The 14,751-nt window shown below is 37.2% G+C and overlaps 1 protein-coding gene across 1 annotated transcript in view; it reads right to left on the reverse strand.

Moving 5' to 3' along the window:
• LOC114081103 (contactin-associated protein-like 3) overlaps positions 1 to 14,751 on the reverse strand; it is a 119,617-nt gene that overhangs the window by 44,908 nt on the left and 59,958 nt on the right. Inside the window, 1 exon segment of the mRNA XM_071602604.1 lies at positions 2,194 to 2,391. Coding sequence (XP_071458705.1) covers positions 2,194 to 2,391 — 198 coding nt within the window.

Consider the following 14,751-nt stretch of genomic DNA (forward strand, 5'->3'; position numbering starts at 1 on the left):
ATTCCCTATTTTGGCGGGGGAGGAGGAGGGATAGCGGGGATTAAACTCAGGGGCACTCAACCACTGAGCCACATCCCCAGCCCTATTTGGTATTGTATCTAGAGACAGGGTCTCGCTGAGTTGCTTAGTGCCTTGCTTTTGCTGAGGCTGGCTTTGAATTTCTGATCCTCCTTCCTTAGCCTCCTGAGCCATTTCCCAGTGGCATGTGCTACTGCACCAGGCTGACATTCCCTATTGTGTGTTAAAAATTGCTTAGAGACACATGTTTATTCTTTTTTTTTTCTTCTTTTTCCCCTATGACATGGCTTGGCTCTTTATTTGGAACTGAGAAGACTCACCTTCTTGGTGCCTAACCTTTCCTTCCAGGTAAGTTGCAAAATCAAACAACAAAAATACTACTAAACTATGGCCCATCTTGCTGTGCCCGAGTCTCTATTTGTGATTAATCGAGGTATTGGTTCCTAATACTTTCTGAGAATTTGTTTCATAAAAATTTCTGGAAATGAAATGGATCTGTATCTTGAATGCTATTTGCCCCTCTAACCTGATGCTATTTGCTCCCCCTATTGAAGTTTTTCTTGATCTTCTCACTCTGCAACATTCTAAGGAAGGCTTTAGTTGAAGGCTTTGGTTGGCATTACACCTTCTGCACAAGGGCAACATCCATGTTCTGCATACCTATTTGCATTGATTGATGACACAAAGCCAATTAGTGTAATGATTTGAATGAACTGGGCTACACTAGCTGCCTATCTTATCTCTCTCTGGTTTAAAGCTTCTGAACATACATGGGTCTGTAACTGAATTTGTCTGAATTAAGTGTCTACTGAAAATTCTCCAGAGACAGCATGTAAGAAATTCACAAATTTTGAGTATCTATAATGTATTCCTTTTATTTTCTTTAGAAAGGGTTTGATAAGTTTAAAATTCTTTTCTCTGTCTTTCTTTTGTCCTAAGCCCAATAAAACACTTATTTGTGTCACTCTTATTGTTTGAAATATTTATATGGAAAGGCAACAATCAAATAAATATGTGCAGATCACTAGAAACACACCACCCCTTCAGGTAGAAATTCTTTACTATCTAGGCAATTCTCCACTTCTGGAATAGACCATATGATGGGAATCCATGAGTTTTATTCCCAGACTCACTAGGTGATTTTTTTTTTCTGATTGTTATTGGTTAGCTAACAGTCAAAAAAAAAAAAAAAAACACTACTTCATTTGCCTCATTTTCTCTGGTTAAATGGCCCAACTTTGATTGTTTTATGTCACTGATTTAATCTCTAGGAGCCAACTTTCTAATCCTTTTGGTAATATACAATCTTAGTTCAGTGATCTATATGGTAGCAATGGACTAACAATAAGTACTAGGCCTCCTAGCTCTAACTATAAATTCAATACACTACAGAGCTGTGAATAAATAGTATTTATTTCACATGCTTTATAGATGCTGCACTACTAAGTCTTAGAGAGATGAGTGTCTTAGCTCTATAGATTCAGAACTATTAAAGAATAGTTCAAACCCACAGATGCTGAGTGACAGACTTGAAACATGACCTCAGAGAATTCTGCCTACCACTCCCCAGCATGCCTGATCAGAGAAGGCAGACCAGCCTCCAGAAAACCAAAGAAGTATCATGATGGCAGCAGGGTTGGACATATTCACAAATTGAATGGCTTCAAAGGGAGAAGATATAAAACCCATAACAGAATTTTCCAGTGTGGATTAAAAATAGATAATCAGCTATCAGCAGAATTACCTTGAGTCCTAAAAGAACTGTAGGACACCAACTCTTTTCTCTAATTAGCAATTATCCAAGATACTAGTTGCATTCAGTCTGAGAGATAATCTCATGGAATAATCACCTTCAAATAACTAAGCCATGCGGTTAGCAATCTTTCTGAGATAAAACACAGTGAGGCAATGCTGCCCCTCATAATGTATGAACAAGGGCCTCATCAGAACATCTTTATTGCTCAGTTGCCCAAGTGAGCCTGGGAAGAGACTTCAGACCACTCAAGCTTTCAGCAAAGAAGAGCAACTACTGCCTTGGCTCTTTGTCCCCAGGGAAAAGCATCTTTGTACTTTCCAGGCTGTGACCTTGGTGCTGTGGATACAGGAGTCTCATGAATCTACATCTGCTTGCTGCAAGCTCCTGGGAACTAAAGTCTGCAATGGCTGATGACTTACCAAGGTGAGCTGAAAGCCTTGACTTCCTGCAGTGGAAAGCTAGCTCCTGTTGGCAGTGGTCCGCCTGGTCAATTAGGGCCTGGAGTTGGTCCATGCTGGCCATGTACTTGAAAATCACAGGCTGTGGGCTTTCTCCATGAGAGATTTTGACTCTGGCCAGGTGGGAGCCATTGTGCTGCACTGAAGTCCATGCAGAGTCTTGTGGGCAGAAAGGGGTTGGGAGGGAGAAAGCAGAACTTGACTAGGCTGAAATACCTGAAATGAGTATGAACATCAGAGGCATCTCTTATCTGAATTAAGGTTTTTTAATCATCAGATCTCTTTGAGATTAAGAACAGCATAATTGGAATTCTTAAGATATCAGTATTAAAATTTGAAGTTTTATTGAAATTTACATTACTGTGTATTTGCAGGAATTATCTTTGGTGAAATCTGTTTGACAATTTAGTCAACATTGCTAAAAGGTCCACTTGTGAATTTCTGTGATATAATATCACAAGTTATAAATATTTATCTTTTTAATTCTAATTTGTTATATATTATATAACAGAAGAATGCATTATAATTCATATTATACATATAGAGCACAGTTTTTTATATCTCTGGTTGTACATAAAATAGTCACATCATTCATGTCTTCATACATGTACTTAGGGTAGGTAATGATGTTCATCTCATTCTACTGACTTTCCTACTCCTATGCCCCTCCCTTCCCCTCCCTCCCTTTGCTCTATTTAGAGTTTGTCTAATCCTCCCATGCTCCCCCACAACCCCATTATGAATCAGCGTCCTTATATCAAGTAAAACATTTGGTTTTTTGGGACTAACTTCACTTAGCATTATATTCTCCAACTCCATCCATTTACCTGCAAATGCCAAGATATTATCATTTTAAGAAGCATAATCTTTTCCAGATCAAGTACCCAAGTACCTTTTTCTTAGAAAATCAAATGTTTGTATAACAGACACATTTGTGGAAGAAAAAGTCTATATAATAATGAAAAATAATATAAAATCAATCTTTTGAGGTGTTGGGGATTAAACTCAGGGTTTTGTGTATGCTAGAAAAGTGCTTTACCACTGAGCTACAGTCCCAACCCTAAAATAAATATTTTTGATTAAAATTGACTAATATGGCATCAGCAACTCATTCTGTGGTCAATACTAAAATACACAAGACATTTGAACATCTAATATACCTATTCCTGGTAATAACCACAGTGACACCAATGTCAGCTGACAAATTCTGACATATTTCTGTTACATTACCTATTTTTTAATGAAGGAAATTAGAAAAAATGAAAATACATTCCAAAATATTTATGGAAGAAAAAACTTTTGACTTCTCTCACTTTCTCCCCCAATTCACCTTACATCATAAAGGTATAAAGCCGACTTGAAGATGCCTTAACTCTTCTCTATAACATCAAATCACATGACCACCTCTGTATAATGTGAACTTGATAAAATGATGAGTTTCTCTTTCTATAGAAAAATTCCAAGTTACTGAAGACACAAAACAGTTGTGTACAGAGTTTATTTTTATTCTCTTTAATGGCTGCTACACGAACAAGATTTAAAAATCAAAACAAAAGGAACCCCCTCAGAAGTCCCCATAGGACCCTGCCCCTGCTGTGGAGACCTAGTACCTGGCTTATCTTCCATACCATGTAGCAAGGGACAAATCTGACAGCCACATTGCTGTTTATAGGTCTAAAATGCAGCAGATAAAAACAGAAATCCAAGAACTCCAGAGTCAGGGAAAAGAACTTTGGCTCAAAGCCTGTGAAAAGCAAGGTCACAAAATATCTGAAAACAAGCAAGAACCAGAACAAACTGTGAACTGGCAGGACTGAAGTCCATTTTATATTCAATGGCATTAGAATAAAAGATTTAAAAGGTCATCACCCTCTCTGTTGGCTAAAGGAGGCTATGAGCATTCTTATAGCCACTTGAATTCCATAGTATGCTTTTTCCCCTTTAATTGTATTTTCACAGGGCAATTTGTATTTCAACATATTCATGAAAAATTACATAAATGAGGTGGCATTTACTTTCTGTAATTATCTAGTCTACCACAAGAAGGATTTAACAGTGTAAAAGAAAATAGGTAGAAGACTGTGTAAGGCTTGGGAGCTCATCAATTACAATGCCATACTATCATTTATTTTCATGGTTTATGAAATAAAGATAAACGATGTGCCTTAACAGTTCATATAGGCTAGTGGTCAGTGTGATGGATTTATGGTCTTACATCATTAAAACATAACAAAAGAAATCTCTTCCTTCAAGTACAAAAGAGGAGATGATTGAAAATAATCTCTCAAACTATTCTTCTAAAAAAAAAGAATCATAATTTAAATGATTGCTCTTTATAGTGAGATTATTTAAAAGGTCCCAAGTAAAAACACCAGGTTTCTCTAACATTTCACAACAAATAACTTTCACGAATCTCAAAAACTGTTACCTATAAGAGAACTTTGAGATCACGTAATATGATTTAGTTTTCAAGGATGAGGAAACAGACAATAGAATTTAAGAGAACACCACTTTGAAACAATAAATAGCTGCTCTGTAGTCTGAATAGCCAGATAGAACTGAGAAAATAATTTTAACTGTGGGCAAATTTTAAAAGAATTTTTGAACTATCACAAGAAAACATGTTCCTCCAACTTGCTGGAACCCCTTTCATCTGCACTCATAAAGGGTGACCACTGGCAGCACCTAGTCCACCCTCTAAAGTTCAGGCAAATGAACATGCAGCTAAATTAACTTGATGGTTTGGTTTGATTAAGCCTGATACAAACAACAACACTGACACTATATTATACAATATCCCTTGGCTTCTGTTTATTTTGCTAAAGTATGTCTGCTTTCCAATTTTTGAAACTGTCCACAGAGTAATACACCTTTGAGCTATGTAAGGAACATTTATAGGAAAAAAATTGTCTTGATGACTAAGAAATATGTTTATTTTACACATTCAAGTATGCAAATATCCTAAGCACATCTGCTATGTTCATGTCCACCTCTCCAAAAAGAAGAAAGAGCTCACTAAGAAAAAATCAGATGCATTTAAAATTAATAGATCTGTCACTCATGGAAATTGATTCTGCCACTTTGGAAACTGAGTCAAGAGAAGATGCCTAAAAGAGAAGTCCAATACATGTCTACACACCACCTCTTTGGAGAAGAAGCCAGCTGCCTACATTTCCCCTAATGAGGAACGGGTGTACAAATTCAGAGAAGACTAGGACAGCAATGTGTCTACATGAAGTAACTTGTAACATTATATCTTCAGTTAAAGAACTGTTCAAAAAAATTACACTCAGTATCATGAATAAGGACACACTTTAAAATCACTAGCAGCCACCCTGCATGTACAAGGAAAGTTGGTCACTGTATTGTGCCTCTGAGAAGTGAAGTCCCGTGATGGCTTTCTCCAAAGTTCTTCCACTATCTTCCTATTCAGAGAGAAACATAGGTTAGAGATGGCTGTTATCTTTTATTAAGTCCAACTCTCTTACTTTACAGATGAGTAAATGGAGGCCTAGAAAAATTTACTTGCCCAACTTAATGAAATGATTCAACTTCACCACACATTTCTGGGCAACTTAGTGCTAGTCACCAAACTTTCTGAATTAGTAAAGATGTTCAAAGATGGTGGAGGTCTGAGGGCTTCCTAGGTACCTTCTAAACTAAACCCTATCCTGTATTTCATATGATAAAACTCCAGTAGAAAATAGAACAACAGAACTACATCATGGACATTCATGTTCACATATAAGACATTGGTCAACCCATTCCTGTCCCTGCCCTAAATCTCAGAGTTACTGGGCCCCACCACACTGTCCATTTGTCAAAGCCAAGGATGATTTGGTATCTGTGCCTTACTGAGTTGAAGGGCTATCAGCTCTAAGTGATAGTTTTCAGGCTCCTAGTGATGGCCTTCAGAGCCCAGCTCAGACCCCAGAGTCCTGGGAAAGCCCAGGGTGTCATGGCTCCACAAATGTGGGTCCTTTTGATCAGTTTTTATATTAGGGGACTGTCCTTCCTGTTGTGGAGTCTTGGGATTTTCCATGATTTACCTGAATATTTTCAACACAGGAAGATTCAGTGAGATGTACCTAGATCCCTACCACTCCACAGCATCAACAGCTCTCTCCTGAAAGTTCACTTAAAAAGATTTCTGGGGCTGGGGATGTGGCTCAAGCGGTAGTGCGCTTGGCTGGCATGCATGGGTCACTGGGTTCAATCCTCAGCACCACATAAAAATAAAATAAAGATGTTGTGTCCACCAAAAACTAAAAAATAAATATTAAAAAAAACTTTTCTTTCTTTCTAAAAAAAAAAGAGATTTCTGTTCTTCACAGCCTCATTCCCATGACATTGAAAGGGGTATCATTTCAGTTTCTAAGTCACATCGAACAAAATTATGGGAGTCTGTCTGCTCATCCATATATGTGGTTGCCACTGTCACACTAAAAGGACTTTTGCTCTCTTGAGGCAACTCATATATGAGCTTGTTCTCTTTCCAGGCCTGGCATATTCCAAATGCTCATTTAACATGAGATGGTATTATTAGTGTCTCCCTTTGGATTTCAACCTACTACATGGCACTATAGCAAAATCATTTGTTCACAGAGAACATTGTATATACACTTATAAAATTAGATATAGACAGAACAGTATGCCATCATCAATAGAAAGTATGAATTATTATCTATCATCTTGGAAAAGTAAAAAAATGAATTTCTCTGAGCCTCAATTTCTATGTTTAGTAAATGAAGAGAGTGGGTCAAGAGGTGTCTAAGACTTAAAGTTATTATTCTAGACATGTTAGACTATTAAGGCAACTCTCAGGCGGGCTGTTGACCTAGCCAGGTTCTCAGTATTTGTATTTTTATTGTTCATCAAATCTCATTTCATGGCAAGGCTGTTGCATTTTGTTTTTTGGAAGAAAGAACAGCAAAATAAACTTCCCTGCAGCATTTGCATTTCTCCCCTCTGGGTACAGTTTAAGGGACCTGCTGTGGCATTTCCCTTCTGAAGACATACTGGCATGCCTGTTTAGCAACTACTGTTAGAAGCTACAGAAATCCAGCCAGTGTAAGCTGCCCCAAATAGGAGAGGGGAGGGCTCTTTCCAGGCAAATGCCAGTATAAAAGAGATGTGGGGGTCATAGTACAGGACAATCATTATTCTTTCTTTACTATTTCTTTTAATTCCTCACATTTCAACATTACAGAATCTGTAAAACAAGTAACATTTGCAAACAAAACACAATGAATGTTCAATGATGCTATGCATATTGCCAATCTCAATTTTTGTGATGAAAAAAGACAGAACGGAAACAACCAGGACACTGTCCAAGCAATGAAAATATCTGTTGCAACAAAGGTGCCTTCGCCAGCAGTTTAATTGTGACTGCACCCACACTCAGGGCCTCTGTTAACAAATTTCCTATAGCAAAGCTTGTATGAATATAGCAAATACAAAAATGTATAGTATTCTTGAAGTGTTTGAGTTAAATGAATTAATAGGTGTTCACCTCACTTGACTGAAGGTCTAGGAGAGCAGTTTATTTTTATTTTCTTCCTCAAACAGCACAGTATCTGGGAATTGGTGGTATAAATTAAACTTGTGGAATGATTAAATGAATGTATGAATCAAATGGAGGATTAAAAATGGAGCTGTTTGATTAAGTAGAGAAGGGAATACTAGCAAGAAGATAGAAGTGAAAGAAACAAAAAAAATCTGTAAAAATAAACAAATGTAAAAAGTACAGCAGAAAATCTAACACCACTCATCCTATAGGTTTAAAAAAACCTATAATGTAAATTGTATGTGAGCCAGTTGAGCTGGCTCCTCTTCGCTACACAATTACCCAAATCATAACCCTTATCTGCAGTTTCACTTTTTAGGATTTCAGTTACCTGTGGTCTGAAAATACTGAATGGAAAATTCCAGAAATAAATAATTTATGCTTTAAGTTGTGCTTCATTCTTAGTAATATGATGAAATCCCATGCCATCCTATTCCATCCTGCTTGAGACATGATTCTTCCCTCTGTCCAGAGTGTCTACACTAGTCATTTAGTAGCCATCTTGAATATCAGATCAACTGTCATGGTGTCACCGTGCTTGTATTCAAATAATTCTTTCTTTACTTAATAATGACTCTTAAGTGAATGAAGAGTGAAGTTTACAATTCAGATATGCCAAAGAGAAGTCATGAAGTGACTATAGTGACAGCAGGATGGCACCATATCTAACATGACTCCTTCCTGATCCCAGATATTAAAGGGAGTCTTAACCATGAGTATCCCCCAGTCTTTACTATCAGCTCTAACAAAAATTTTTTTTTTGAAAATTTCTTTTTCATGTGTGATCTGTTTTTCTCATCTCCTCCATGTCCTTTCCTTCCTTGTACCATGTGTGAATTCTTCAAATGGAACCTATTTCAGAAATCTGTTAAATAACCTGTTATTTACACATCCTTCCACACAGAATGCCCACTCTGGGGGGCAGCTTGATTTCTCCAGTGCATAAAGGACATTCGTGCCTAGTACAATAGGGAACTGGACCAAGCTGGAAACATCACTCCATAGACCCTTGTTTGAGGGGTGTTTGTTTCTCAGATTATCTCCCTGATGTTAGAGAGCTTGTCTCATGATCTCCTGGACTATGTTGTGCCACGCATAATGTGCACAGCTGGAAAGGTACATAGCTCAGGATTTCAGTCATCTCTATGAATCATTCCCAGGATACTTCTTAACAACAGTGGTACCTCAACGTTGACATTACTATAGATATTTCTTTACAACACTACCATGATATATGTACACAATTTTAATCATATCACTAAATGATGCACATCAAGTATATATGATTGTGGTTTAAAATTGGAGATAGCAGAATGACCAGACTATGGTTTCTCCTGGCACTACATGTATGAAGTTAGTTTTCCTTAGGATTGCATGAAATTGTGTCCCTTTCTTTGAATAATACTATCAGGAAAGTGTCTAAATTTTTCCTAATACTGATATAGAAATTTACTATCAGAAAAACAATTTTCCAACAGTTTCAAGGCAATGGACAACCAATCCATGAGTTCTTGACTATTACTGCAAATTCCTGTTGGTATGACTGCAGATTCCTCAGCCAAGCTAGATGCCCTTCAATGGATGAATGGATAAAAAAATGTGGCATTTATACACAATAGAATATTACTCAGCACTAAAAAAATAGCAAAATCATGGCATTTGCATGGAAATGGATGGCATTAGAGCAGATTATGCTAAGTGAAGCTAGCCTATCCCTTAAAAACTAATGCCGAATGTCTTCTTTGATATAAGGAGGGCAACTCAAAACAGATCAGGGAGGAAGAGCATGAGAAAAATATTTCCATTAAGCAGGGACGAGAGATGGGAGGGAAAGGGAGAGAGAAGGGGAATTGCATGGAAATGGAAGGAGACCTGCATTGGTATACAAAATTACATATAAGAGGAGGTGATGGGAAAGGGGGAAAAAAAGACGAGAGAGAGAGAAGAAGGGAGGGGAGGGGAGGGGAAGGGAGGGGAGGGTGGATAGTAAGGGATAGGAAAGGCAGCAAAATACAACAGACACTAGTATGGCAGTATGTATAAACATAGATATGTAACCCATGTGATTCTACAATCTGTACACGTGGTAAAAATGGGAGTTCATAACCCACTTGAATCAAATGGATGAAATATGATATATCAAGAGCATTGTAATGTTTTGAACAATAATAAAAAATAATAAAATAAAATACAAAAAAAAATAGATTGTCAAAGGGCACCTCATGTGACTCATCCACAATACTGAATATTAAGGACAATTTAGCTGTAGCTTTTCTCCTTCTTTGCATTTTCCATGGGAAAATTCTGCATTTTAAAAACTTTAAATTAAGTACTTTGTTGCAGAGTTTCTGGAGATATTTATTGGTCTTTGGGTTGGCCTCTGTGCTCATTTATCAATAGCACGCCGCTTTCCTTTTGGCTTTAAGTTTAATAAAAGTCTTGATATTTAGTATTATTTGGAAATCTTTGCTGAAACATTTCTAACTCTTGTTCATGGTCCTGTTTTTTTGTTTTTGTTTTTGTTTTTCTTTGTGTTCCATGATCCACCTGATGTTTCACCTCAAATCCAATTAATGGCTTAGAAACTTTTTTCTCATCACATGCAAAAACATACTAATTTATGAATTTTTTAAAAATATAAGAATTAGGTAATGAGAAATTTCCATAAAAACATTATGCAGAAGGCATTATAAAACAATAATCTATACTTAATGTTTGTCCATTTGTAATACAATGTGAAAACACCATAGTTTTCTTTGAAAATAAAAATTTATGCAACAATATTTGGTCACTAAATTATTGTTCATATTACTTGGTCTATACATACATATACACATGCCTTGAAATTCTTAAGATTTTCAGAGATGAAATTTAGAAAATTCAGAATATCTATAATTCACAGAATTAATGTCTCATATTTTATATTAATATGTGTGAACAATGCTTGTTGCATTTGTGAATGAAACAGAGAGCCTCAGCAAGGATTAGTGGTTGATCATTAAATCTTATCAGCAACAAACTACATAAATAACAACAACAGAGCAGTTGTTTAGGTAGCAAAATGAGTAGTTGCAACAAGATTTTGCATCTGCATAGGCTTTATTTTCTCATTCTGTGCAGCCTTTGTATTTTAATTTTTGGTGATGACAGGGTAGGCTAAGCACACTTATATCAAAGAACCTCAATTCCAGCACAGTAGTTTTTAAATCTGCATGAATGTGAGAATGTCTAAGGAAGCTAATAAAAATAGAGCCTGTCCTAGGATGTTGCACAGAAGCCACTGGTAGAAAGCAAAGGTGCCTCTTGGGGTATTAACATGTGTAGAGCCAGAGAAGCAGTACTCAGCTATGATGTGATATGCCCCACACTGAGGTCACAAGCAGTGGGAGCCAGCTGGTCATTATAAATTAACTTATAAAGTCACATCCAAATATATATATATATCTCCACTGCCAAGGATGTCATGACTACTCTCTGGGTTTTAAGGGTACCTATTACACATGTTCTTATAATCAACAGATCCTCAGTTTATATATTCAAAACTGGAATTCTGGGCTCCCTATTCAAATATGTTCCCTCCCAAGTGGTCTCCATCTCCTTCGATATGTCTATACCTACCTGGGCTCAGATAAGACAATGGAGTTATTTGTTTTTTGTTCCTTCCTTTCTCTGGACTGATATCTGGTCCATAACTTCTGATGCCAACAGTTCTTACCTTCTCTCGTGCTCCAAATTAGCCTACAAATGCCCAGCTTGGCTCAATAACTAAAGCAACGTCTTAGCCGGTCTTGCTTCCAGAAAAGGCATGACATGGTGGCTCAAAGCATGAACCACGCTACTGTTGTGCATCCCCAACATGCCCCTTTATAGCCAAATGACTTGAGGGAAGGGACACCGTAGGAATAACATGGATGCTGCCATCTTGAATCACTACCATCATGACTGTGTCAGGTTAACCCAGTTGGGTTTTCCTGTATAGTTAACCCAGGATGCTACAAATAGAAACATTTTAATTGCATTTAGAACTTTCTAACTAAGCCCTGGCACCAGGAGTGTGCCTGATTCCTAGCTTAAGATAAGCCAGGTACAATTTGGCTTTGATGAAGTCACTTTTATCTTAATTGGTCTTGCTGCCACCCAGGATCACGCTTCTGTAAGTTCTCCAATTTATTGCACCCTCCAATCCTGGATCTGTTGGCCTTACCTCTTTCTCTGGTCTCAGGACACCTTGGAGCCAGTTCTCATACACTAGGACTGAATTGTCCTAGAATATGCACCTTCTGCCCCCATTCTATCATAGCCTTCCAAACACTGCAGGTACCCTCCGTTTCCAGGGCCTTTGTACTTGTTAATTCCCTCTTACTAAAGACTTTTTCTCTGTTTTTCTCAGAGCTGGATTTTTTTTCAATGAACTTGAGGAACTTTCTAAATGAGTGCTATCTTAATCCCTCTATCCAAATTTATAATTCACCTGTCAACAGTCAAAATCCCCTTTTCTCGCTTTATTTTACTTCAGGGGACCTGCTGCCCTATGTTGCACTGCACATGTGACTCACTGACTATGCTAATGTCTGGTTCCCCACCCAAAAATGTGCACTCCACAGTGCTGGGATGTTATTCTGCTTCACTCCCAGCTGTATTTATAGCAGTACCTGGTTGTCAAATGTTATTAGACACTTTATTGCAACTCCTCAGTATTGTATCTTTTCAAAGATGTTTCTTCTGGTCACCCTGGGGAAGGAAATGATATTCTCAACACATAATTTTCAAGTCCTTGACCCTGGGTATGAATTGACCAGAGTATTAGCAAGCTGATTTTGCATTTTCTTTCCCATAGGCAGAGGTCCTTTATTAAATTTATGGCAAGAACACTAAGCTTATATTAGTTATATCACTATGTCACATATTAGCCCAAGTTAACCGATATCAAAAACTGTGCATCTACTTTTTTTTTCATGTCTTACCATTTAGACTATAAGTACCTCTGCTTTCTGGAAGATGTTGTTAAGTTTCAGTCTTAGAAGGGTAACAGCAATTACAAAGAATAAAATCAAGTTAGTATCATTCCATATGATTAAGCATTAAAACAAAATGCCTTTGAACCAGTGGTATATCCAAAGGGACTTTATATATTTGTACAACTATCTTGTCATGGCCTGAACCACATGTTCACCTATGATGATTAAAACACTTTCTGTTCACTACAATCAAACTGTGGACAGTCAAAAAATCAATTTCCAAGTCTTCCCTGTGACAGCAAATGTCTTTCTTTATAAAGGTGATCTACCTTAGCCTTACCAAGTCTGCTGTGTTAGTCATCTTTCTGTCACCACAACAAAACACCTGAGATAATTAACGTATAAAGAGTAAGGTCCACTTGGGCTCACAGTTTAGGGGTTTCCAGTTTAACATCAGGAGAACCCCGTGCTTTGGGTCCCTGGTGGGTGTGCCAGATGGCAATGCTGTGGAGTGCCTGGAAGAGCACATTGCTGTCATCAAGCTAGGAATCAAAAGAGGAAGAAGAAGAGACACAGGTCCCACAAGCTTCTTCAAGAGTACGTCTCCAGAGACATGAAGATCTTCTCTAAGGACCACTTCCATAATGGTCTTCCAACTCCCAATTGTGCCAGTATGGAAATCAAGCCTTCCATACATAGTCCCTTGGGGACATTCAAGACCCAAACTGTAGCGCCTGTTAACAGTTTGTTAGCAAAGCAGATACAGACACCAAAACCTTACTGATCATGGAATGTCCTTGGGATTTTCTATACTTTTCTATGGATCTTGGGTTTTTTTCAATAGATGGATCTTGGGATTTTTCAATAGATATGGATCCTGTGAGCAGGGTTAACACAAAATTATGAAAATCTTTAGCATGCCCTAGACATCAGTGATAATTAAACTCCTAACTAATAAAAGAGAAATGTATAATTGGGATGCCACTATCTTTTAAAAACTTATTTGTTCCTGCCTGATCCGCAGTAATGAAAGCAAAACAATTAAGACCCTGAATAACTTGAAAGCCTGGTATCATCTCTGGCACTGACAATATCTAGGAAGATCTCCTTGGGTGTTTTCCCACATATTTTATTGATCACTCATCTTTTGGCAAAATTAAGCCAGTGCATTTCTCTCTGCAATCACACTGCAATGTTTCTGTCAGTATTGATGATAAAATGCTTGCCCCAAATTCTAAAACAGCTAAAGGCACATTCATAGCAATGCCTTGAGAGCTCTCACACTTGACTGGTACACACTCAAAAAGGAATATATATATATATATATATATATATATATATATATATATATATATATATATATATATATATATATATATTCATCTTAATGCTAATTGCATCGTATGATTAGTCACTGCCAAAATGTTCAGACTTTGTTTTACCCATGAAGAGGTAGTAGGTATAAAAACTACATCAGGATTTTTTAAGCTATTTGAAACCTTCATAAATTAACCCATGGATAATTCCTTCCTTGTGGAAGTTACAACTTTATCAAGACAGTATATAGTAGTAATAACAGGGATACCAAATTATAGCTAAGTCATAATTACCTTAGTATCATCTAGAGTTGATTTTTTTCTGAACATTATTTCAGATGTGTAGGGTCAAGTTATGCAGAGATTGAAGTACCTGTTTCTATACCATTAGGGTAATACAGAAACAGTTCTCCAAAGGAGGGCTACCCCTTTTGGTTGGTGAAATGATGTTGAGGAGGAAAGCTTATGCACAGACACAGTTACAAAGGAATGGACAGTGCTGTATGTTCAGAGAGGCCATGGCTCACACCAATTAAGTTAGGGTAGTTATCATCCACTAGACTTGATTTTTTGAGCTCTAATACTTGCAGGAGCATATGTCACATAGAAAGAGTCAAGGATTTATGTACAATATGTATTTATTGTTATCTACCACAATTATTTTAAAACTGATTTTCTA

The sequence above is a fragment of the Marmota flaviventris genome, chromosome 16, assembly GCF_047511675.1.
Source record: "Marmota flaviventris isolate mMarFla1 chromosome 16, mMarFla1.hap1, whole genome shotgun sequence".
NCBI lineage: Eukaryota > Metazoa > Chordata > Mammalia > Rodentia > Sciuridae > Marmota > Marmota flaviventris.